This window comes from Somniosus microcephalus, chromosome 20 (genome assembly GCF_052327205.1).
Source record: "Somniosus microcephalus isolate GS21.2 chromosome 20, FLI_Smic_1.0, whole genome shotgun sequence".
Taxonomy (NCBI): Eukaryota; Metazoa; Chordata; class Chondrichthyes; order Squaliformes; family Somniosidae; genus Somniosus; species Somniosus microcephalus.
Window position 1 is genome coordinate 51,987,882 of NC_141006.1, and position 27,099 is coordinate 52,014,980.

General features: G+C 45.2%; 1 protein-coding gene across 1 annotated transcript in view; it reads left to right on the forward strand.

The window, feature by feature from the left end:
• The window catches only part of mfsd2ab (MFSD2 lysolipid transporter A, lysophospholipid b), an 85,794-nt gene that overhangs the window by 41,801 nt on the left and 16,894 nt on the right, over window positions 1–27,099 (forward strand). The window contains exons 4-7 of the mRNA XM_085962676.1: window positions 13,838–13,970; window positions 15,342–15,420; window positions 17,409–17,575; window positions 19,496–19,586. Of these exons, the coding sequence (XP_085818802.1) occupies window positions 13,838–13,970; window positions 15,342–15,420; window positions 17,409–17,575; window positions 19,496–19,586 (470 nt within the window). The remainder of the gene's footprint in view (window positions 1–13,837; window positions 13,971–15,341; window positions 15,421–17,408; window positions 17,576–19,495; window positions 19,587–27,099) is intronic.

Below are 27,099 nucleotides of genomic sequence, written 5' to 3' on the forward strand. Positions count from 1 at the left end.
GTTGACATGCTTCTCACTATTTTTGCTTTAAAGAAACCCTTCTCATGTCCAATTTACTTCTTGGATGGAAAGACTAGTCTGAAGCTGGACATGTGGCACCCTAAGTACTAAAAGTGTTGTGTCTGAGGTGCAGGATGTACCTTTCTGTGATGTGCAAGATCAATGTCCCCTCCACATTACTTTCCAGATGTGTAATGGATTCAGATGGTATCAGTAGAGGCCATGTTTTGGATGACCAGCTCTGTTACTGATCTGGTTGCGGTGTATATTTCAACACAGGAATGCATTGGGCATTGAAATTACAGCCTGTGATGGTGCTAGCACTTCAACTGGAGCTATCTGCTGTAATCCCATTTTCCTTCTCAAATACTGAATCCAATTGAGTTTTAAATGACGTCATAATCTCCAGCTCAGTAGTGACTTGTGGTAACACATTCCATGTTCTAAGAATCCTCTGCGTAAAAAAATGTTTAAAAAAAAATTGGCAAAAATCTGTCACTATCTACCGGGTCTTGTGATGTTTGAGAATAATATGACATTCTGAAGCACTTATGCTTCTGCAGAAGAAAAGCACAGCTTTCCAGCAGACTTCTTTACCCAGAGAGTGGTGAGAATGTGGAACTCGCTACCACAGGGAGCAGTTGAGGCAAATAGTATAGATGCATTTAAGGGGAGGCTAGATCAGCATATCAGGGAGAAGGGAATAGAGGGTTATGCTGATGGGGTTAGATGCAGAAGGTGGCTCCAGTGGAGCATAAACACCGGCATGAATTAGTTGAGCCAAATGGCCTTTTCTGTGGTGTATATTCTCTGTAATCACACTTCACAGAAATGTAGACAGCTGCAGTGCACCTTGGGAGGTACACATTTTCCAAGTTAGTACTGTCAGCGAGCGAGCATGACACCAGGAAAGGTTTTAATGCCTGCCGAAAGAGCTGTTTTTACTTGCAAGAATCCAACTGTCTTAAGACAGCTGGTCGGTTCAAGGGTGTCTCAGCATGCAAGCATATGGTGATGTGGAAATACTTTCAACACACAGCTTAAAGTTTTTCTTTGCTTTTTTTTTTAAACAGCCCCTTTCATAACTGATTCTGTCTGATACCCACAAATCTTTATTATTACAAGATAATGTGGAACATTTAAAACAGAGATGCTCTTTGGTAAATCAGGAGTAGGGCAATGATGCGCTCATCATTCTTGGAATACATTAGACACAAAATAACATTCCACCGCTATCTGATGTGTAGTCCAGTCCAGATTCCTGCCCCTCCACCACGACCTGATGTGTAGTCCAGTCCAGATTCCTGCCCCTCCACCACGACCTGATGTGTAGTCCAGTCCAGATTCCTGCCCCATCACCATTAAGAATGTTGTATAGGTTTAGACAGACAGATCAGAGGGGAATAAGGAGTTAGCCCTCATTTCTTTTGAGGGCAGGGGACACTACAGTAGACATAACCACCACGGTGTAATGACTATTGCCCATCCCTGATGTAATGAACATCCACCCAACATCATAGAGTGTGCAGACCTCCCAGCTACTTTTTTCTGGGAAGGCCATTTATAGTCTAACTTTATGGAACAATGCCCTGGAGCATTGCAGAACTGCCACCGTTAATAGCTTGGTTCATTTCCCATTGCCAGGCATGTCATCTTGGAGCCAACTAGATGCCAAAGACGACCCTGCACCCACGGAAGATAATCTGTCATTCCATGACACTAGGATTTCTCTCACTTGGCTCCTGAAGGCTAGCATCCTAATAGTTAGGCTGCTTCTCGCTGGTCAAACTGCAGAAAAATTACCAGTGCTGCCCGCTGCCAAGCTGCATGGTTTTAGCTGGTTAAACTCCAGCACACTTGGGTCCCCAAGCCTTGTCCGTTGGGTTTGCTATAAACAGTGATATAAAAGTACGTCCATGTTGGCTAACACCATTTCTGCTGTCTGCTTCCCTGTTGCCTCCAGCTTTCCCATCCTATTACAGGAAACTTTGTGTTATCCGGAGGCTAAATGTCCAGCAAGCTCGAGCCACCGGCAAAAATCAGGAGCCGTTTCGTTAGGTTTTTTTTTCCTTTTCGTAGGTTTTTCTTTTTGTTGCGTTTTGCTCAACAGTCAAGCTCTGCAAGGTCTCGCTGAAGCTGTTGCTAAGCTACAGAGACGCTTGCAAGGTACGGCCGACTGTTTAGAAGCTGTTGCTAAGCAACAGTTTGTTGCCAGATACGGAGCTCAAAATCTCCGTATGTTTCAACATTAAGAACATAAGAAATAGGAGCAGGAGTAGGCCATACGGCCCCTCGGGCCTGCTCCGCCATTCAATAGGATCATGGCTGATCTGAATCTAGACTCACGTCCACTTCCCTGCCCTCTCCCCGTAACCCCTAATTCCCTTATCTGCTAGGAAAATGTCTATCTCCATTTTAAATTTATTTAATGTTGCAGCTTCCACAGCTCTCTGGGGTAGCAAATTCCATAGATTTACTACCCTCTGAGTGAAGAAGTTTCTCCTCCTCTCAGTTTTGAAAGGGCAGCCCCTTATTCTAAGATTATGCCCCCTAGTTCTAGTCTCACCCATCAGTGGAAACATCCTCACCGCATCCACCCGATCAAGCCCCCTCACAATCTTATTTGTTTCGATAAGATCGCCTCTCATTCTCCTGAACTCCAATGAGTAGAGTCCCAACCTACTCAACCTTTCCTCATACGTCAACCCCCTCATCTCTGGAATCAACCGAGTGAACCTTCTCTGAACCGCCTTGAGAGCAAGTATATCTTTTCTTAAATATGGAAACCAAAACTGCACGCAGTATTCCAGGTGTGGCCTCACAAATACCCTGTATAACTGCAGCAAGACTTCCCTGTTTTTATACTCCACCCCCTTGCAATAAAAGTCAAGATTCCATTGGCCTTCCTGATCACCTGCTGCACCTGCATACTAACTTTGTGTTTCATGCACCAGGACCCCCAGATCCCTTTGTACTGTAGCACTTTCTCTCCATTTAGATAATAACTTGCTCTTTGATTTTTTTCTGCCAAAGTGCACAACCTCACACTTTCCAACATTATATTGCATCTGCCAAATCTCTGCCCACTCACTTAGCCTGTCTATGTCCTTTTGCAGGTTTTTTATGTCCTCCTCACTCACTGCTTTCCCTCCCATCTTTGTATCGTCAGCAAACTTGGATATGTTGCACTCGGTCCCTTCCTCCAAATCGTTAATATAGATTGTAAAGAGTTGGGGTCCCAGCACTGAACCCTGCGGAACACCACTAGTTACTGATTGCCAGCCTGAGAACGAACCATTTATCCCAACTTTGTTTTCTGTTAGATAGCCAATCTTCCACCTATGCCAGTATATTACCCCCAATCCCGTGATTTTTTACCTTGATCAGTAATCTTGTGTGTGGAACCTTGTCAAATGCCTTTTGGAAGTCCAAATACACTACATCCACTGGTTCCCCTTAGCGCTGGTTTGTCCGGCAGTTTTGATCTAACGGCAACATCTCGGTCCCGTCGGTGCCGGATAGCACAAAGTTTCCTGTACCAATCTCCCAGCTCCTCTCTGCTTCAGTTTACAATGCCGCATATTCACCAACTGATATCACTGTCATGGTGAATCGCAGAGCAAATTCTAAACATAGTGCTTGGCATCCAAGTGGCACCTTTGGGGTGGAGGAGGGATAAAGAGATGTCAAAATACGGCCATTAGATTTTATGATAAATTGGACCGTACACATTGGGCAGGATTTTCATTGAGCCTTGGAGGTGTGTGAGGGGTTAAAATCTTTGAATCAGGGGGGGCACGAACCCATCCCGCCCCCAACCCGCCTCCATGCCAGTTTCAAAGGAGGCGGGTACCCGACCTGCGCTGGGACCCGCCTCCGAGGCGGGAAGGGGATTAGAGCCAATTAACTGCCTGTTAACAGGTCGTTAACGGGCAGTTTTTAGCCTAATCCCTATTTTTATTTCTGAAGTGTGGGATTCCCGATGGCTCCAAACCACGCCAAGTTAGCGAGGTGGGCCGTCGGGATGAAGGGCTTGGAGGGGTCGAGATGTCCAGTGTTCAGGTGAGTGATGGGTGCAAAGGTAAGTGTGTTTGGTGTGTGTAAAGTGTTTAAAGAAGTTTTACTTACATGTACTTACCTTTACAGCCTTCCTTCCTTCAGGTCTCTGGAGTCCCTCATCTCACCGGCACAGAAAGCAGAATGGCCGCGATCTGTCAAAATCTGCAGCATTCAGCTTTCTGTTCTCTAAATCATCCTGCGAGGAAGGAATTAACTTGGGAGTACAGATTGTCAGTGTTTGACAGCTTCAAACAGCTGTGAAACGCTGATATTTCATCTGTCAAAAACTCTGTCACCTGTTGCCAGGTGGCCCTTAATTGGCCTGCTGAGCCCGTTGGACGGGCTCAACAAGGTCAATCAAGTGAAAATCGCATGGGTTGGCCACAACTCGAGGGAGACGGGACTACAACCCCGAAGTTGTAGTCCCGACTCCTCAATGAAAATCCAGCCCATGAAGTTTGAACACCGTCAACGTAAGATATATTTACCTCCGTTACATTGGCCACTTTTGTATCTTAAACCCTCAGAAATCTCAAGCTTTATATTTTGATCCGTGTATGCCTGCTTGAAACTCCTTTTTAATTTTTTTAAAAACTCTACCTACCTGTCCCCACCTGAACCAAGGGAGTTGATTTCACTGCTGTAATCATGATTGAATAGCTTGGTGAAGAACATAAGAAATAGGAGTAGGCCATTCGGCCCTTCGAGCCTGCTCCGCCATTTAATGAGATCATGGCTGATCTTCTGCCTCAAATCCATTCACCGGCCCTATCGCCATATCCCTTGATGCCCTTACTAGTCAGAAATCTATCGACTTCTGTTTTGAATATACCCAATGACAGCCTCCACAGCCCTCTGGGGTAGAGAATTCCAAAGATTCACCACCCTCTTCTCATCTCACTTCTGAATGGCCTACCCTTTATCCTGAGGCTGTGGCCCCTGGTTCTAGACTCCCCTGCCAAGGGAAACATTCTCCCAGCATCCACCCTATAGAGCCCTGTAATAATTTTGTATGCTTCAATGAGATCCCCTCATTCTTCTGAATTCAAGCGAATACAGGTCTAGTTTACTCAATCTCTGCTCGTACAACAGTCCCGCCATCCCAGGAATCAATCTCGTGAATTTTTGTTGCACTCCCTCTATGGCAAGTATATCCTTCCTTAGGTAATGGACCAAAATTGTACACAGTACTCCAGGTGTGGTCTCACCAAGGCCCTATATAATTGGAGTAAGACTTCTTTACTCAAATCCTCTTGTAATGAAGGCCAGCTTACCATTTGCCTTCCTAATGGCTTGCTACACCTGCACATTCACTTTCAGTGACTCATGTACAAGGACACCCAGGTCCCTTTGAGCATCTGCATTCCGCAATCTTTCACCATTTTAGGAAATACTCTGCCTTTGTTTTTTCTACCAAAGTGGATAACTTCACATTTATCCACATTATATTCCATCTGCCATGTTCTCGCCCACTCACTGAGCCTGTCGAGATCCCCTTGAAGCCTCTTCACATCCTCTTTGCAACTGACACTGCCACCTAGCTTTGTATCATCAGCAAATTTGGAAATGTTATGTTTAGTCCCCTCATCCAAATTATTGATAGATTGTGAATAGCTGGGGCCCAAGCACCGATCCTTGTGGTATCCCACTAGACACAGCCTGCCATCCTGAAAAAGACCCGTTTATCCCTACTCTTTGTTTTCTGTCTGTTAACCAATTCCCAATCCATGCTAGTATATTATCCCCAATTCCATGTGCCCTAATTTATTTACCAACCTCTTATGTGGGACCTTATTGAAGGCCTTCTGAAAATCCAAATACACCACATCTACTGGTTCCCCTTTGTCTACTCCACTAGTTACATCCTCAAAGAACTCCAATAGGTTTGTCAAACAGGATTTCCCGTTCATAAATCCATGTTGACTCTGCCTAATTTTACTATTAGTTTCCAAGTGCCCGGTTATTGCATCCTTAATAATAGATTCCAGCATTTTCCCCAACTACTGATGTGAGGCTAACAGTTCTGTAGTTCCGTTTTCTCTCTCCCTCCTTTCTTAAATAGCGGGGTTACATTTGCTATCCTCCAATCTGCAGGAACCCTCCCAAAATTCTATAGATTCTAGAAGATGACAACCAATGCGTCCACTATTCCAATGGCCACCTCTTTCAAAACCCTAGGATATAGGTCATCCGGTCCTTGGGATTTATCGACTTTTAGTCCCATTAATTTTGCTAGTACTGTTTTTTTTTTAACTAATAATTTCTTTAAGTTCCTCATTCTTGTCATACCCTTGGTTTTCTCGTATTTCTGGGAGGATTTGTGTGTCTTCCTCCGTGAAGACAGAAACAAAGGGGTTGATTTTCAGTGTGCCATGAGGCGGGCTTTTAGGCGTGCAGGGGGCAAAAATCCCAAATTCGGGGGTCCCGACACCATCCCGGCCAAAACTCGTCTCCACGTAAGTATCAAAAGAGGCGGGTACCCACCCCGCACTAGGACCCGCGGTGAGAAGGGATTAGTGCCAATTAACTGCCTGTTAACAGGTAGTTTTTAGCCTAATCCCTATTTTGAAGGGTGTCGTGTGGGATTCCCGATGGCTCCAAACCATGCCAGGTTAGAGGAGGCGGGCCGTCGGGTTGAAGGACTTGGAGGAGTCGAGATGTCAGTGTTCATGTGAGTGATGGGTGCATGAGTGCAAAGGTAAGTGTGTTTGGTGTCTCTAAAGAAGTTTAAATTACCTGTACTTACTTTTACAGCCTTCCTTCCTCTAGGCTTCGGGAGTCCATCATTCAGCCGGCACAGAAAGCAGAATGGCCGCGAGCTGTCAAAAGTGACAGCTTTCAGTGCCGGCGAGATTTCTAACTGAGTCTGCGTAGAAGGACTCGGGTTAGAAGTAAGACTGTCAGTGTGACAGCTTCAAACAGCTGTGAAACACTGATATTTCATCTGTCAACACGTCTTGACAGATGAAATTTCAGTCTGTGACGTCACCTGTTGCCGGGTGGCCCTTAATTGGCCTGCTGAGCCCGCCCAGCAGGCTCAGCAAGGTCAATCAAGGGAAAATCGCGTGGATTGGCCGCATCTTGATGGAGGCGGGACTAAAACCCGACAGTTGTAGTCCCACCTCCTTCCAGACTTCTGAATGAAAATCCAGCCCAAAGTATTTATTTAATTTCTCTGCCATTTTCTCATTCCCCATTATAAATTCTCCCATCTCTGACTGTAAAGGACCTACATTTACCTTCGCCAGTCTTTTCCTTTTCACATACCTATAGAAGCTTTTACAATCCATTTTTATATTTTGCTAGTTTGTGCTCATATTCCATTTTCCCCTTCTTTATCAATTTCTTGGTCCCCCTTTGCTGATTTCTAAAAAATCCCAATCCTCAGGCTGACCACTTTTTCTGGCAACTTTCAGCTTCCTGCTTTGACTTAATACTAGCTTTAATTTCTTTTGTTAACCATGGTTGGATCACTTTTCCTTTTGGGTTTTTATGCCCCAGAGGAATATATGTTTGTTGCAAATTATGCATTATTTCCTTGAATGTTAGCCATTGTATGTCCACCTTCATACTTTTTATAGTGTAGTCTCCCAATTTACCATGGCCAACTTGTCCCTCATATCCTTGTAGTTTCCCCTATTTAGATTGAAGACCTTGGTTTCAGATTGGACTACATCACTCAAACTTAATGTAAAATTCAATCATATTATGGTCACTTGTCCCTAAAGGCCCCTTTACCACAAGATTATTGATTAGCCCTTTTTCATTACACAGTACCAGATCCAGAATAGCCTGTTCCCTGGTTGGTTCCTCCACATACTGATCCAGGAAACCATCTCGCATGCATTCCAAGAATTCATCCTCTACACAATTAGTGGTAATTTGATTTGTCCAGTCAATATGTAGATTAAAATCCCCCATGATTACTGTATTGCCCTTATTACATGCACTTCTAATCTCTTGATTGATACTGTGCCCTACATTACCACTACTGTTTGGTGGCCTATACACAACTCCCACCAATGTTTTCCTCCCTTTGCTGTTTCGTAGCTCCACCCAAACTAATTCCAGTTCTACATCACAATCTGCCGAGCCAAGAGCTTTTATCTCTACCATACCGATCTCATCCCTTATTAACAGTGCTACGCCACCTCCTTTTCCTTTTTGTCTCCTTCCTAAATGGAACATTCAGTTCCCAGCTTTGATTACCCTGCAACCATGTCTCTGTAATGGCAATTACATCATACCCATTTACTTCTATTTGTGCCATTAATTCATCCACCTTGTTGCAAATGCTACGTGTATTTAGATGAAGTGCCTTCAACTTTGCCTGTAATATTTTTCTGCAATTTTACCCTCTTTACTGTTGGCCTTTGTTTCTGCTTCCTACTAGTTTTGCTGACTACTTTTCTAACTTGCACTTCCATTTTTGTTTCTCTCCGTTCTGGGCCCACACTTAAGTTCTCAACCCCCTGAGAAACTAGTTTAAATCCTTCCCAACAGCATTAGCAAACCCCCCCGCGAGGATATTGGTCCCGGTTCTGCCGAGGTGTAACCCGTCCAGCTTGTACAGGTTCCACCTTCCCCAGAAATCGGTCCCAATGCCTCAGGAATTTAAATCCCTCCTTCCTACACCATCTCTCCAGCCACGCATTCACCTGGTCTATTCTCCTATTTCTGCTCTTGCTAGCACGTGGCACTGGGAGTAATCCTGAGATTACTACCTTTGAGGTCCTGCTTTTTAATTTATTTCCTAGCTCCCTATATTCTGCTTGCAGGGCCTCATCCCTCTTTCTACCCATGTCGTTGATACCGATATGGACCACGACCTCTGGCTGTTCACCCTCCCCCTTCAGAATGTCCTGCAGCCGCTCAGTGACATCCTTGACCCTGGCACCAGGGAGGAAACATACCATCCTGGAGTCACGTTTGCGGCCACAGAAACTTCTCCGTTCCCCTTACGATAGAATCCCCTATCGCTATTGCTCTCCCACTCTTTTTCCTCTCCTCCTGTGTAGCTGAGCCACTCTTAGTGCCACGGACTTGGCTCTTGCTGCATTCCCCTGAGAAACCATCTCCCCCAGCAGTATCCAAAACGGGAAATCTGTTGGAGAGGGAGATGGACCCAGGGGACTCCTGCACTACCTTCCTAGTTCTTTTACTCTGTTTGGCGGTCACCCATTCCCTTTCTGCCTGTGCACTCTTTACCTGCAGAGTGACCACCTTGTTAAACGTGCTAATCACGAAGATCTCAGCCTCACGGATGCTCCACAGTGACTCCAGCCGCAGCTCCAGCTCCGAAACGCGGATTTCGAGTAGCTGCAGCTGGAGACACTTCCTGCGCGTGTGTTCGCCCTGGACACTGAAAGTGTCCCCGACTTCCCACATAGCACAGGAGGAGCATTTCACACTGCCAAGCTGCCCTGCCATGTCCTACCCTTAATTTACTCCCTTTACTTCCTCTAAATTAAAGAATATTAAATACACTAGGGACCTTACTTCACTTTACACACTACTTACTCTAAACTAGAGACCTTACTTTTACTTTAACGACTGGACTGTAGAAATACTCACCAGGTCCTACTTACCAATCAGCTCCTTCCCTGGTTGTGATGTCACTTTAGTGTTTTTGCAGTTGTTGTTGTTGTTGGACTGCTCCCGCTCTCAGACTCTTTCCTTGGTGTAAAGTAAGAACCAATTCCTACAGGGTGAAAGTTAGGTGAAGCAAGGGAGCTCCTCCTTCCACTCCTCGCCTGACTCACCCAACTCCCAGCACTCAGTGCAAATGGCACTGCAAAGCCTGTTTTTATAGGCCCTGAAACAAAGGAGCTGGCTAAGCCCTGCTACAGGAAAACCAGTTTAATCTAGTTTCCCTAATTAACTGCCTTCAGCTGCTCTGGATTGTAGGCCTTGTATATCCCTTTATAACCCTGCTTAAGGCTGGGAAATTTAGATTTTAAACAGTTAACAGTAAATGTAAAACAAACAAAAGTTTGATTTTAGCAAACAGTTAAGACTCCCTGACTCACCCAACTCCCAGCACTCTGTTCAAACCGCACTTAGTCAAGGTACCAAAGGTTCATTAGTTGTGCCTTAGGGAGGGAGAGGTGAATGGGAAGAAAAATTTGGGGATTGGAGGCAAAAAGATTTAAAAATACAGGAAACTCTCGTTTAAACGGCACCTAAATATCCGGAATTCTTTAACCGGCAAAAATCATACTCCGAAAACAACACCTCAATAACCGGAAATGTTGCTCAGTCCGAGTCCGAGTCTCCCGCGGTGGCCGAGTTAGTCAGTGGGGGTAGTTCTCCAAACTGCCACTACTCGGCTTCTTAGCGCTGTCGGAAGTTTGAACACCTCAATAACAGGAGTCTGACTCTCCCACGCTGCCAGTAGTCTCTTCCGATCCGCCATTGTTAAGTAATTAAAAGAGTTATGGATTACCCTCAACTGGCAGTACTGTACTTAATCAAGCATCTTCCACCATTTAACACAACATTCTGTAGGTGAGTACCCAGTTACTGTATACTGCACATTTCTTGATTTAAAAAATTTTTGTTTGTTAAAAATAGCCTCGGTAGATAACCCTCTCCGTCATCCGGAATTTTTAATCAACCGGCACCATCCCGGTCCCGTCGGTGCCGGATACCAAAGAGTTTCCTGTATATATCTTCACATTCTTCCTGGCAAACTGCAAAGTTTTAGGGGGTGATTTTCATTCAGAAGTCAGGAAGGAGGCGGGACTACAACTTTCGGGGTTGTAGTCCCGCCTCCATCGAGATGCGGCCAATCCACACGATTTTAACTTGATTGACCTTGTTGAGCTCGCCCAGCGGGCTCAGCAGGCCAATTAAGGGCCACCCGGCAACAGGTGACGTCACAGACTGAAATTTCATCTGTCAAGACGTTTTGACAGATGAAATATCAGCGTTTCACAGCTGTTTGAAGCTGTCATACACTGACAGTCTTACTTCTAACCTGAGTCCTTCTACACAGACTCCGTTAGAAATCTCACCAGCACAGAAAGCTGCAGGCTGTCACTTTTGACAGTTCGCAGCCATTCTGCTTTCTGTACCGGTTAGATGATGGACTCCCAAAACCTAGAGGACGGAAGGCTGTAAAGGTAAGTACAGGTAATTTAAACTTCTTTACACACTTTAGACACACCAAACACACTTACCTCTGCACTCATGCACCCATCACTCACCTGAACACCGACATATCGACCCCGCCAAGTCCTTCAACCCGACGGCCCGACGACTCAAACTTGGCGTGGTTTGGAGCCGTCGGGAATCCCACACGCCAACCTTAAAAATAGGGATTAGGCTAAAAACTGCCTGTTAACTATCTGTTAATTGGCACTAATCCCTTCCCGCCTCGGGTAGGCGGGTCCCAGTGTGGGGCGGGTACCCGCCTCCTTTGAAACTTACATGGAGGCGGGTTGGGGGCGGGATGGTGTCGGGACCCCCGAATTCGGGACTTTAACCACCGCCCCCCAGCACGCCTCCAATCCCGACTCCGTGGGTCAATGAAAATCGACCCCTTAATGTTTGAATTCTTACTTTTAAATTGAATTGTGTTTTAATTAACCCATTGCAAATGTATTGGTGTCTCACCCACATAAAATTTTAATACAGCACATTATTGCCAACAAGAAATGTAGTTACTGCCAATGTGTTTAATACTGTTTCTAGTGTGAAGTGAGCATAACATTACATTCACGGCCCTGGCAGTGGAGAAATCCAAACTGGGGTTGCTTTTGAAATGAGCTGCGTGGAAATAAGAGCAAAACTTGAGACAAGCATAAGTTTATAGAAGAGAGTTTCTTGAAACAACATATAATGTACTAGCTGGAGAGCCCGGCGTTGCCAGGGCTGTTTTGGGGCAGGCGGTTTAAATCGAGTGCCAGGCTTTGGGGCCCTGTCTGTGTCCCTTTGTGAATCTGGTGCTGGGCAACATTCTAAATCGAGTGGCAGGCTTTAGGGCCCTGTCTGTGTCCCTGTCTGTCTACCTTTTAAAAGCTTGAAAAATGAAAGTGAAAGTACTTATAAAACATTTTTGGTAAATCTTATGTTATTTTTAAAAGAGATACTAACTTTCAAAGTAGTTTTAGCTGGAAGCTGAAGTCATTTGAGCTGGAAGCTGAAGTCAGAGCTGGTAGTGAAACAATGGCTGGCACATCCCCGAGATGAAAACGAATAGTCCCGCCCACACACACACCGATTGGCCAACCATCAGGGGACCGTACTGTAGGATTAGTCAATCGTGACGGAACAGGATTGGTGGAACCTTGACGTCAGTCAATCAATGCTAGCAGATAATGAGTTTAATTTTGAAGGTTTTTTGCATAAGGCGCGAACAATTTTCGTCCGACCGAAAAGTAAATACGCTTAAAACCGTCTCGGAAGCGTAAGCTTTCTTTGGAGTTAACGCGCGCGTAGGTACGCCCTGTAACTTTCGAGCGCATAGCCCGACAGACGCACAGGCGATGACAGACAGAATGACAGACAGACACACCGACCGATTTATATATATAGATTTACTAAATATAGAATAACTATTGGATTGGTGCGTGTGTTAAGACACATGTCACAGAAATTCAGATCCCCTCCCGACGCACGACTGAAGTTCAAGCAGTTTATGAACATCCTCCTAACCTCAGCACTCCTGTTACAGGCAGTAACTTGCCCCAGCACAGCTGGCATAGTGACGGCTATTTTTGGGTTTGTCAGCTGTTCTGGTGCTTGCCGTGATTGTCTTCTAAGATGTGGAATGATGTCTATGTCACAGGAGAATGGCATCTACTGAGGGGTATCGCCAGTCACCTGATGGGCAGGGCCAATGGCGAGGGATATATTTAAACATAATTACTGAAATCAAAGTAACCATCATGTCTTGTGAATTTATGCATTTCTTTTTTTAAATTGTTCTCCTGTTTCTGACCAAATGTAGTCATCCCTGAAGATATTTGAAGTTGGTGTGTAACTAGTATCTTTAAAAAGAAGTCAACCAATCATTCCTCTCATTATTGCCTCCTTTTGTGTCTCGACTATCACTTCTGTCATTTCATCACGGACCATTCTTTTTAACCTGCCCCCTTTTCCCTGGCTCTGTTCCTCCATATCAGCTGTTCCATCTGTAACGTCTCCCAGTTCTGAGAAACGGTCATCGACCTGAAATGTAAACCCGGCCTTCCTCTCTCCACAGACGCTGCCTGGCCTGCTGAGTGGTCCCAGAATGTTCTGCTTTTTATTTCTACAAAAGATTATATTGTAATGAAATGCCCACCGGCATCCTGAGCTCAATTGCCAGGCAGCACATGGCACTGTGGCAAAAGTGATCAGTTCATTCTTGTGTCCGCTGTCACTCCAGCTGATGTGGAGAGAAGCAGGACCGGCTGGGCCAGGGGCGTAATAGAGTATTTGTCCATTACAAATTAAAAGAAAGGACAACACCCTCTGGAAGGACGACGATCCACCTGGATATTAAAGATTTAAAAGTCAGAAGTCCGCAAACCCAATTTCAAGCAAAATGTGGCACTGCATTACATTGCAGGTTAGCTAGTGCTATTAACTGACATCTAACCCTTGTGAATTTAACCTTGGTTTCTGCAGTTAGAAACGCTTGCGTCTGGTATTAGATGATCGTAGCCTGAGCCAAATTTGCACAATGCAGAAATGGGGCCAACAATGGGGAAGATGAGTACAATAGAACGGAGTTAATGCTTAGTGGCATTTAAAAAAAAATTAAAATTGGCTTTACTTCTTGATTTTCCAGGATTGTTTGCTCTGCACCATTCGCAGTAGCCTCTTACTTTCTCCTGTGGTATGTACCAGATGGAAATATATCTGAGGTTGGAAAAATCTTTTGGTACTTGATCTTCTACTGCTTGTTTCAAACCCTGCAAACAGTAAGTACTTAACCAGGGAGGCTGCATTTATTACATATAGTGATCCAGTGACACATGGGATAGAAAATCCAATTCTGTGTTAATTATTTCCAGGCCCCTCATAATCATAATCAACTTTATTGTCATTGTTAGTGCACAAGTGCAGTACAACGAAATGTACTCAAATGTACTCAAACCGGGCCAAAGGTCACTCAACACATAGTGGTGCGTATTCACTTTGGGGGTGGGGGGGGGGATTGCTTCTGTTTTTAGGTGCCCAAAGTTTGGCATTTATGAATCTGAAATTGATCCAGTCTAATACAGCATTCAGCAGCAGAGTTCTTCCACAACCAATGCCAGAAATACTAACCTAGTTCTTGAAGTTAATGCAACAGCATTACCTGCTGTAACATAATTTGTGTCCATGGATATTTGTCTGTAAACATCCTTTTTCACCTGCTTGACTTGGCTGGTCACATGTTGTCTTTGGGCTGTTTTTTTGGGGGGAAATTACACTTGATGGAAATGCATGAGATTCAGTGCTTCCAATGTGTGAATAATGTTTCCTATTATTCCAATGTCCTTGAGCTGCAAGGTCCAGGCTAGATTTTGCAGGTGGTAAAAAGGCCCCGTTAGTCTGTGTTCACCAAAAATGGATCTGTTTACATGGCCCAGCTGCACTGCTTTGACTTGTAGCAACACCTTTGGTAAATGCAAAGTTAGTGCCCCTCTCAGCACTCATCATTTTTGTTCCTCTTCCTTTTCCCCAACCCCTCTCAAATGGGGAACAGATTCTCCATGCAGGATCGAATTTGCGCATTTAATATGAAAGTCCACTGCTAGCTGGGAGTAGCTGAGCAGCCTGCAATTTCCATCACATCAATCCCCTCTATGCTGCTGTGCTAAACCTAGAATATACATAGACATGTGTTATTACCGAGTATGGACAGTCACCCCAATTAGAAAGGGCCACGGAGTGCAGCACCAGCAGAAACATGAAATGTAATGCAATATATCATGCAGTAAATTCTTGTCATTTAGTTCACATCATTTAAAATAAATCACCATCAGGCCTGACTAGGCCTTTTGTGGTTCTCCTTGTTGAGACTCACAGCACAATACCTCGCTTTAGTTTATATGATCTTTTGACAATATTGTGGATTAGTTTAATGTTACCTCGAGTGTAATAAGCTTGCATTGTTTTATTGTTGCAATGTTCTGTGCTATATTTTTTATAACTGTAGCTCACCTTTATTTGTATTTTGTCTTTTCCCCCTCTCGTGTTGCAGATGCTGCAATGTAACTTAAAAATTCCAAAGATAAAGAGCTTATTTTTAATTTTTTTTAAATGGCTCTCTTTGCAAATAAAATGTTCCATTTTTTTTCTTAAAGTGCTTCCACGTACCCTACTCTGCACTTACAATGTTCATAAGCACAGACCAAAAGGAAAGGGATTCTGCAACAGCTTATCGTGAGTAAGCCTTTTCCATTTTATTAATGGGTTTTTAACAGCTTTAGTTTGTCTAACAGGAGACTTGTAGAAAATATCAGGGCGTAAGGGAGAATTTCTACCCAAAATTCACAAAAATATGCCCAGAATTCAGAAATTTGAATGACGACCAAAAACTCCCATACCTACTAGCGGAAGAGAGAAATTGCATAACACTAGCGGCACACTATGTTACAGCTCGCCATAAACAGAGGGACAACCAGTAAATATAAGAAAAGAGTATATATAAATTATATGAAAGTATATATTTATACACTCAGATATATCTGTTTATACAATGTATGGATGGATAGATCTGTATTTTTGTGAATAAACATGAATGTTTTCCGATGCTTTGGCAACATAAGATGTAACTTGTCATGCCAATAAAGCGATTTGAATTGAATTGAATTGACTGATTAATCTGTTTTAGTGCAGCTAATAATGTCCACTATTTTAATTCTTTTTTTAAATTTGAGTGGCTGCAAAGAATATTTTTCTTTGGTTGTTGATGAAAACTACCAAACATTTAACTGAAAAAGTAAAATTGGAGAAACTAAAACTGGCAGAATATTTCCAGGTGTGTTTTGATTTTTATGAATGAACCTGATTTTTTTTTTAATAGTTGGTTTGAATTCTGTTTTATCGGCACAAGACAATGGACTGGATTTTGTGAATGGAGGTGGGACAGCTGCTTGTCGTGTCAATGTCCCGCCTCCATCCTCGCCTGACCAATCACAGGAATTTTCCCCTGATTGAGCCCTGCGGGCTCAGCGGGCCAATTAGGGAGGAAGCCACTGACAGATCACGTCAACGTCAGACATGCTATCTGTCAAGACTTCTTCAAAGAAGAAATGACAGCGTTTGACAGCTCTGTGAAGCTGTCAAAACACTGACATTCTCTTTAGTTTGATGAGTCCTTGTGTTCAGGTCTCATCAAACCTTTCAACTGTGTAAATTTCACATGGCTGTGAAATTGACAAGGTGGATGTTGGCTCTCCCGATCTACCGCGGCTAAAGGCTGTAGGAAGAAAACAAGGTAAGTGAACACTTTTTTAAACTTATCACTCACCTTACAGACTTACCACTCCACACTTGCACCCATCACGCACCGCTACACCTTACTTCTAGGTGCCTCGACCTCCACAGACCTCCTCCAACCCGGCGGGGTTCTCCAAGGTCGGGAAGCCTTCACCTGTGAAGGTAAAATGGCACTAATCCTTTTTCCTGCCTGTTAACAGGCAGTTAAAAGGATTTAAATGCCTTTCCCGCCTCCAGGAGACGGGACCCGAAGCTACACATCTTCCCGCCTCCTGGCAAAAGGGCACGGAGGCGGGATGGGGGTGACTTTGCCATCCGCCCCCACTTTCTCCGAGTTTACCGGCTGGCCCACCTCCTCGGGGCTTGGAAAATCCAGCCCTATTTCTACTTCCCCAGCCTACTCCCGTGTGTGTGTGTGTGTGTGTGTGTGTGTGTGTGTGTGTGTGTGTGTGTGTGTGTGTGTGTGTGTGTGTGTGTGTGTGTGTGTGTGTGTGTGTGTGTGTGTGTGTGGTGGTGTGTGTGTGTGTGTGTGTGTGTATACTGTGTGTGTATATATATATATATATATATATATATATGATTTAACAACCACTTGACTTGATATTTTATTTTCTGTGGTTGTTAATGCCTTGAACTCTAATGCTGAGTGTCCACTATGCTAAAATATAATTCTGGATTGTAAAGAATGTAAAGAAAATGAGGAATATCCCTGATTTGAACAGAGAAGCCTTGATATTTTTGGTGACCAGCACTTGGAATGTTACAAACTGACAGCAGTCCTCCGATACCCGTAGGTCACTTCTTTCTGCAGGATATTGGCTATAGGGGCCTGAGGTAATTTTGAGCTGGTAGCCGGTCAGTTCCTCCATTTCTAGGCATTTGAAGGTGGGTTCCTGTAAAGTTAGTGATTTTTCCACCTTCCATTGCAGGTATGACTGTGGAGGTGCTGGGAACAGTACTAGGAACAGCAATACAAGGCCAGATTGTAGGTGGGGCTGATGCTCCCTGCATTCATGAAAATGGCATGAACACTTCAATATCCACAATTGACGTCAACAGTACACAGTACAACCCCAACAGTTCCATCACCCAACTGGTATGTATTCATGTCTCCAAATTTTAAAGGTAGATGTAGCAAAATCCAATCTCATGTTAAAAATTGGTGGGGAAGTTTGGTGAGACAGTGGACAGGATTTTCATTGTGCCGTGGAGTCGGGATTGGAGGCGTGCGGGGGGTTAAAATCCCGAAATCGGGGGTCCCGACCCCAACCCGCCTCCATGCCAGTTTCAAAGGAGGCGGGTACCCGCCCCGCACTGGGACCCGCCTACCCGAGGCGGGAAGGGATTAGTGCCTGTTAACAGGTAGTTAACAGGCAGTTTTTAGCCTAATCCCTATTTTTAAGGTTGAAGTGTGGGATTCCCGACAGCTCCAAACCACGCCAAGTTAGAGGAGTCGGGCCGTCAGGTTGAAGGACTTGGAGGGGTCGAGATGTCAGTGTTCAGTTGAGTGGTGTGCATGAGTGCAAAGGTAAGTGTGTTTGGTGTGTCTAAAGAGATTAAAGAATTGTAAATTACCTTTTCTTACCTTTACAGCCTTCCTTTCTTTAGGTCCTGGGAGTCCATCATCTCACCGGCACAGAAAGAATGGCTGCGAACTGTCAAAAGTGACAGCCTGCAGCTTTCTGTGCAGTAGAGATTTCTAACTGAGCCTGTGGAGAAGGACTCAGGTTAGAAGTAAGACTGTCAGTGTTTGACAGCTTCCAACAGCTGTGAAACGCTAATCTTTCATCTGTCAAAATCTCTTGACAGATGAAATTTCAGTCTGTGACATCACCTGTTGCCGAGTGGCCCTTAATTGGCCTGCTGAGCCCGCTGGGCGGGCTCAGCAAGGCCAATCAAGTTAAAATCGCGTGGATTGGCCGCATCTCGATGGAGGTGGGACTACAACCCCGAAAGTTGTAGTCCCACCTGCAACCCGATTCCTCAATGAAAATCCAGCCCAGTGTGTTAGATCATAGGTTTTCAAACTGAGCAGAATCTAGGAGCCCCTGCAGTCATCAGACTTTGTTGAAATACTAGTACGATATTTCTGTTGTTGAGCACCAACAGATAGTGCTTTCTGTTTGATAGTACAGTTTTCCTTTGAATAGCTAATACTTGCTTTCCAGAAGTGGGTGTGATAATATTCCTAGGAGCTGCCCCCGAACAGAAAAGCTTGATAACCACTATGATAGAATCTGGCCCAAGAGGGTAGCTACATCTATCCAGAGCTCATCTCACATGACATTACTCCAACAATGGCCACGATTGGGTATGGTGCTTGTGAGCCTCGAAGCAGGTGGAGAACCCGGGGAGTCCGAGGACGTGGGGGCCTGACCAATCTTAACGGCCGGGCCTCACTTCCATAAATTTCCACGGTAACTCGGCTGGATCCACGGCCTGACCGACAGGTGGGAGTGGAAATTCAGCAGCAGGAGGCCAGAGGTCCCCGCCAGTCAGATGGGTGGAGGGGGTTCTGGACGTGTTCGGGGAGGGGGGGGTGGTGGGGAGGAGCCAGTGACGAGGGAGGTCCAAGGCCTCTTCTGGCCCATGGTCCCCCTCCCGGCAGATCCCGACTAACCGGGAAGTCATCACTGCTCCTCCTCTTAGCCTCGGACTAAAACTGCAGATCAGATCCCAATGAAGTCATCGAACCCGGATCTGCATATTTAAACAGGATCCAGCTGCCTTCCTGTGGTTGTCCGCTCTCCTGGTGAGAAGAGCAGATTAACAGTGGGACATGGTGGAAAGGCAGTGGGATCAGAGGAGTAAGTTTCTGCCCTCATAACTGTCCCCCGGCTGGTTTCCACAGGCGGAGAGAGTTAAAATCGAGACCATTGTGTCACCGCTATGTTCTCCAAAGGCCAATCCACACTGAATATTGGATTTCTACATGTATAAAAATAGGAATTAATCATTTAGATATACTTTTCTGGAATACCATGGATGACCAGTGCCGCCTTCTCTTTTTGTACAGAAAAGTGCATACATGATAGCAGCTGGAGTTATTGGTGGAGTGTATATTCTCTGCACCATAATTTTGTTTGCTGGAGTCCAGGAAAGAGCGGGTAAGTACTGTCTGTGTTTAAACATGTCACTATAATAATATTCATTCAAGCTACATTCAAAAAATACTAGTAGATTTTTGTATTTATCTTTCCAAAGTGAAATGGTACTACATTCAATAGCAAGCACTTTACATTCCAGGTTTATGTATAAAGCTCGCCTGTCACTGTGACCATTTTATAATTGGCTACTAGTTAACGACAGGTTTATAAGTCATCCGACTTTTTCTTATAAAAAGCTTCCAGAAATAGTTCGATGTTCTTTCAAAGAAAATTCAAAACTTTTTCTTTTCCTTCCTTTCCCTCCCTCCCGCCCGCCTTCCTTTCCCTCCCTACCGCCTGCCTTCCTTTCCCTCCCGCCTGCCTTCCTCTCCCTCCCTCCCTCCTTCCTCTCCCTCCCTCCCTCCCTCCCTCCTTCCTCCCCCTCCCTCCTTCCTCCCCCTCCCTCCCTCCTTCCTCTCCCTCCTTCCTTCCTCCCCCTCCCTCCTTCCTTCCTCCCCCTTCCTCCCCCTCCCTCCTTCCTCCCCCTCCCTCCTTCCTCCCCCTCCTTCCCTCCTTCCCTCCTTCCCTCCTTCCTTCCTTCCTTCCTTCCTTCCTTCCTTCCTTCCTCCCCCTCCCTCCTTCCTTCCTCCCCCTCCCTCCTTCCTTCCTCCCCCTCCCTCCTTCCTTCCTCCCCCTCCCTCCTTCCTTCCTCCCCCTCCCTCCTTCCTTCCTCCCCCTCCCTCCTTCCTTCCTCCCCCTCCCTCCTTCCTTCCTCCCCCTCCCTCCTTCCTTCCTCCCCCTCCCTCCTTCCTTCATCCCCCTCCCTCCTTCCTTCATCCCCCTCCCTCCTTCCTTCATCCCCCTCCCTCCTTCCTTCCTCCCCCTCCCTCCTTCCTTCCTCCCCCTCCCTCCTTCCTTCCTTCCTCCCCCTCCCCCTCCCTCCCTCCTTCCTTCCCTCCTTCCTTCCCTCCTTCCTTCCCTCCTTCCTTCCCTCCTTCCTTCCTTCCTTCCTTCCTTCCTTCCTTCCTTCCTTCCTCCCTCCCCCTCCCTCCTTCCTTCCTCCCCCTCCCTCCTTCCTTCCTCCCCCTCCCTCCTTCCTTCCTCCCCCTCCCTCCTTCCTTCCTCCCCCTCCCTCCTTCCTTCCTCCCCCTCCCTCCTTCCTTCCTCCCCCTCCCTCCTTCCTTCCTCCCCCTCCCTCCTTCCTTCCTCCCCCTCCCTCCTTCCTTCCTCCCCCTCCCTCCTTCCTTCCTCCCCCTCCCTCCTTCCTTCCTCCCCCTCCCTCCTTCCTTCCTCCCCCTCCCTCCTTCCTCCCCCTCCCTCCTTCCTTCCTTCCTCCCCCTCCCTCCTTCCTTCCTTCCTTCCTCCCCCTCCCTCCTTCCTTCCTTCCTCCCCCTCCCTCCTTCCTTCCTTCCTTCCTCCCCCTCCCTCCTTCCTTCCTTCCTCCCCCTCCCTCCTTCCTTCCTTCCTCCCCCTCCCTCCTTCCTTCCTTCCTCCCCCTCCCTCCTTCCTCCCCCTCCTTCCTTCCTTCCTTCCCCTCTCTCCCTTCCTTCCTTCCCCTCCCTTCCCCCCTCTCTCCCTCCCTTCCCCCCTCTCTCCCTCCCTTCCCCCCCTCTCCCCCTCCCTTCCCCCCCTCTCCCCCTCCCTTCCCCCCCTCTCCCCCTCCCTTCCCCGCCTTTCTGCTCCCGAGCGGCAGTGCTTTCTCCTATGTATTTGACTCCAACCTGCAGCACCACCTCCACCCCCACTCCCATCCAAATGTGATCAACTTTACAGAGGCATTAAAAATTGCACAGAAACTGTCCTGAAACATTGTCAGCATGTTAGGATAAGTCAGCAACAAACAACTACAAAAAAAATGTTCAAAGGTGCTTCACAGAGACACGTAGAGATGCCAAGCGTTAGTAGATTTAGTGAAACTGACTGGAGGCTGTATCAAAGAAGCAAATTTTAAAGAGGCTTTTGAATGTGGGGAGAGTGGCAGCAAGTTGGAGAGTTTTAGGAAGTGAGTTCAAGTGTAGCACCGAAATAGTGGTAGAGCAGAAGGCGAAGGGGCAATGTAATAGAGGCCGGAGATGGAAAGGTGGGCTAGAATGTAGGGCTGGAGAAGGTTATAGAGAGAGGGCACAGTGAGGCTTTAGAGGGATTTGTAAATGAGGACAAGATTTTTGAATTCATGCATTAGGGTCAGGGAGCCAGATCAGCTAGTTCTCATCGTGTATCTCTTGTTCTGCTACAGGCCTGACTGCTATTGTTAGTTTTAAACTATGTTTACTTTAAGAAGTAAAATATTCTAAAGATGTCCAGTGATTGTAATAAATGAAGGATAAGGCATAAAGATATCATGGTTTAGATTATCCCAGTGATGGACTGTTTTACTGAATTAGTCCCACTCCTCTGCTCTTCCCCATAGTCCTGAAAATTCCCTCCCCTTCAAGTATTTATCTAATTCCTGCGTAATGCCATTTATGACATTCAGAGTTAGAGTGCAACCTTTTGCGTTCCACAAGGTTGAAAGTGAGCACTTAAAAAAAGAAACTCTCATTAGCTTGCATTCAGTAAGCTTTTGGTTTCTTTACACAGGGCTGGGATGAGATGGTCCTTTTGAACTCTTAGGAAAAGTACATGAAGTCCTACATCCTCCCAAAACAAACACAAACTGTTCACCTTCTGATAATTGAGTTATATTTGATCAAGGAAGCATAAAAAGTTCCTCCACACATGGCTCTTTTTAATTCCTCGCAGTTTTTAATTGGGCAACAGACTTTGACTTTAACAGGAAATCACAAAGTAACTATTTGTTTAAAAAAAAGGTCATGACCTCCTGGTACAAAAGATTAAACAAATAGGCAATGCTGTGGACTCTTTCAGTAATAGGAGCCACTTATAAAGAAGGAGGAGAACAGAACAGCAGGCCCAAAAAGCCCAGTGCAACCTCATGTATCATCTACCCCACCCCTAGCAAAGCCATCTCCTGGGAGTGGCCAATTCACTTCTTTATGTCTAAATCAATATTAAATAGGTGGAGTTAGAAATGTGTTCCTGCCAGCATTGCAAAACTTTCTTAGGACCAGTTTTCCAAGCCAGCAGGTAGGAGAACATTATGGCCCCTGTTTTCCTGCCCTCCAGTTTACTCACAACCCCTCATAGCTGGTTTTCTCCTACTTAGTTTAGCTGCTACTTTTCTTCTTCTTCCAGCAGCAGGTGATGTAAATCGGATAAAAGATAACTGTACGGGAGTGCGAATGAGGTCAGAGGCATTGGAGCACAAGGTTCCACAATACAGCCCACGTACCCATATTGTGATGTCAGGCAATTGCTGAATTTGTATCTGTATTGATTTCTTTGTGGGTTCAATGACGAGACATTTATGAAAGAGAATGTCTTTTAATCTAAAGTCTGTTCAACTCTTTATACAGCATTTACAGGAGACATCATGCTAGTGATGCATCTAGAACGAAACTGAAACTAAACTTCACTGCCTTGCTTGTCTCGGTCACATGCCCTCTGCTGGCCAGGCACAAGCAATCAATACATGCAAACATGCTATTAAGGCATCATAATCGAACAGGCAAATACCATCTCTATTTGCTGATATCATTACATCTCCTTTTCTTAAAACAAAAGTATTTTACTTTTAACTAACAACATGTTTTCTTTGTATTAATCTGCATTTTAACTGTAACACTTAATGAACTTACATTATCATCATGATCAAGGTTTTTTAACCTTGCTTTGTGTGTTCACATGAAATATGTCAATACACTAGAACTTGAAGAAAGAATAAGATAACATTACTTCCTTCTATAACAATAGTCTTTAAATTTGCTCAATGAGTCTCTCAGGTGGCTTCACGTGTCTTGAGGATTTTCTGATTGATTGTCCTTGAATCTGAGTTGTTGCCTCAGATGATTGGTTCTCAGCTGTGTGATCAGGTTGTTCAACAGTATCAGTCTCTTGACCTGCTGTGGCTGGTCCCATGAGAAGATCTCGACGATTTCTTCTCAGAACAGCACCCTCATCTGTCTGAATGGTGTATGATCTTGGTTGAACTTCACTCAGGACAGTTCCCTTCTGAGTCCATGTGTTTGTTTTGTCTTTCAACCTTACTTGGTCACCAGTGTGGAGTTCAGGTAGGTTTTGTGTTCCTCTGTCATAGTAGTACTTTTGCTTTTCTTTCTGTTCTTTGAACTTCCTCACTTTCTCCCCCTCTTTTGTTTTCAGGAGGTTCTCCGGGATGGGTAGGTTTGACCTTAGCTGACGTCCCATAAGGAGTTGGGCTGGTGACTTACCACACTCGAGCGGCGTTGTGCGGTATACAAGCATGCTTTGGTAGAAGTCAGTTCCACTGTCTTTTGCCTTGTACATCAGTCTTTTCACTGTCTGGACTGATTTTACCACTCGTCCATTGGACTGTGGATAGTGAGGACTTGACGTTGTGTGGACAAAGTCCCACTCTGGCAAAGTGTCGGAAACTTACATTGTAAAATTGAGGTCCGTTGTCTGTGAAGACCTCGCTTGCCACGCCATGTCTGGAGAATATGGCTTTCATACATGTTATCACAGCATTTGCAGTGGTGGTGTGCAGTCTACAAACCTCTGGATACAGGGAGTAATAGTCTGTGACTACAAGATAGTCCTTCCCTTGACATACGAATAGGTCAGCGCCTACCTTCTGGTAAGGTCTGTCTGGCGCTGGGTGTGGCTTTAGTGGTTCTACCGGATTGCTTGCTTGATATTTCAGGTATATTGTGCAGTTTGACACCTCATTTGTCACATCTTGGTTGATTCGTGGCCAGTACATCACCTCTCGTGCTCCTTTCTTACACTTTTCGATTCCCAGATGTCCTCCATGGATCTTTTTTAACATCTCTTTTCTCAGACTCTTTGGGATAACTATTTTACTCCCTTTGTAGATGATGTCTTCGACCACTGATAGTTCCGCCCTGCAGTTCCAGTACTCTGCCATGTCAGGTGAGCAGTCTTGCTTCATGTTGGGCCATCCATCCAAGATGCTTTTCCTCAGTCGTCTCATTGTTTCATCTTTGTTTGTCTCAGTCTTTGAGCTCCATTTTTGCATCTGCTATGGGCAGTGCACTTGTGATCATGTCCACGTAGGCGTTCACTTTTTCATCCATTGTGATGTTTGCGGGCTCACTTGGGTCAACAGCTCTGGACAACGTGTCTGCTGTATACATCAGCTTACCCGGTGTGTACGCAACATTCAGTGTATAGCGTTGCAGCCTGATCATCATTCTTTGTATTCTAAGCGGACAGCTATTTAGTGGCTTTTGGAACAATGCAATCAAGGGCTTATGGTCAGTCTCTACACTGATTGCTTGTCCTGCCACAAACTGGTGAAATCTTTCACAGGCGTATGTGATGCTGAGCAGCTCCTTTTCTATTTGAGCATATCGCGTCTCCGCGTCTGTCATTGAGCGCGATGCATATGCAATAGGTTGCCAGTAGTCATATTGTTGCAGAAGAACGGCACCGAGCCCACTCTGTGATGCATCTGATGATATCTTGATGGGTCTCGCTGGGTCATAAAACCTCAGAACTGGTTCCTCTGTGAGCAGTTTCTTTAGATTGCTCCATGACTTCTCATGCTCATGATTCCATTCCCATTCTATGTTCTTTTCAGTTAGTCGTTTCAGTGGCGCCATCTTTTCTGAGAGGTTGGATATGAATTTACCCATGTAGTTGATCATTCCATTAAACCTCTGCACGTCCTTTTTGCATTGTGGCTTTGGCATATTCTCAATGGCGGACACCTTTCTGGGATCTGGTCTGATGCCCTCACTGCTAAGGATATCTCCCACGAATGTCAGTTCTGTCACCCCGAGCTGGCATTTCTCTCTATTCAGCTTCAGGTTTGTTTTCCTTGTTGCTTCCGGCACTTTTTTCAGTCTCTCGTCATGCTCAGTTCTCGTGGTTCCCCATACTATGATGTCATCCATTGATGTATCAACTCCCTTCAGGTGCTCATAGATCATATGAATAGTTTTGTGATACACTTCAGGAGCTGAGGCAATGCCAAATGGTAACCTTAGGAATCTGTATCTGCCAAATGGACTGTTGAACGTGCACAGTCTTGAACTTGCCTCGTCCAGCTTCATCTGCCAAAATCCTGATGATGCATCTAACTTGCTGAAATACTTTGCATTTGCAAACTGTGACATGATTTCCTCACGTGTAGGAAGCTTGAAGTGCTCTCTCTTTATTGCTCTGTTTAGCTCTCTTGGATCCAGGCAAATTCTGAGCTTTCCATTCTTTTTGTCCACAACGACGAGGGAACTCACCCACTCAGTTGGCTCATCTATCTTCTGAATCACGTTCAGGCTTTCCATCCTGTCCAACTCTGCCTTCAGTTGCTTTTGAAGAGCAAACGGAACTTTTCTGCATGGATGTATGACCGGTGTCATACTTTTATCTACTCTGATCGTGTGTTCTCCTGGAATGCAGCCTAGACCCTCAAATAGGTCTTTGTACTCTTTCATGAGTTCATCATAGACTGTCTCTCCTTCGCTTTCCACAACGAGGACTCTCTTTACCAGGTTCAGTCTCTCGCAGGCTTTTAAACCTAGTATGGCTTGCACATCCTTTGGCACCATGATTAATGCTAGCGTGTGCTCTCTGTCCTTGTGTGTTACTTTGACAATGCATCTTCCTTTCACTGGTATTTCAGTACCTGAGTATCCTGTCACTTTCACTTTTATTCCATGTATCTTTGGTCTGGGTCTAATTTTCTTAAAATCAGTCTCTGATATCACATTAACTTGTGCTCCAGTATCCAATTTAAATGGAATGTGTATGTCATTCACTTTTAGTGTCAACATCCAGTCTCTTCTTTTTTGTTTTCAGACACAACATCTACATTGAACTCCTCTATCTCGCTTTCATCTACTGTATGGACCTTGCTTTGTTGCGCTTGGTTCTTACAGCAACGGGCATAATGGTTGTTCTTGTTGCAAGTATTGCATGTTTTACCATATGCTGGACACTTTTTTGGTGGATGCTGTGTACCGCATCGACTACATGACTTTCGATTGTCCCTTTCATTTTCGTTCGCTGGCCACGCCTCTTTTTTCACATTGGCGCTCGTTTTGTTAAACGGTTTGTATCCGTTCTTTTTCACTGCAGCTACTGTTACTGAACAGCTCCTTTGCCTTCAACTTCACAGTCTCTGTAGCCTTACACAGTGCTATGGCTTTTCCCAGGTCTAGATCTTGCTCTCTTAGCAGTCTTTCCCTTAGACCATTATCTGGAATACCACACACCATTCTGTCTTTTATCAGCGAGTCTGTCAGTCCCCCAAATTCACACGATTTGCTTCTGTTTCTCAGTTCAGTCACATACTGATCAATAGTATCACCCATTTTCTGTACACATGTGAAAAATCTGTGCCTCTCAAACGTCACGTTACGTTTAGGTATGCAGTAGGCCTCAAACTGTTCCATTATTTTATCTAGCTTCATTTTGTCTCCATTAGCAGCGAATGTGAAGTTATTATACACCTCCAGCGCTTCATCACCCA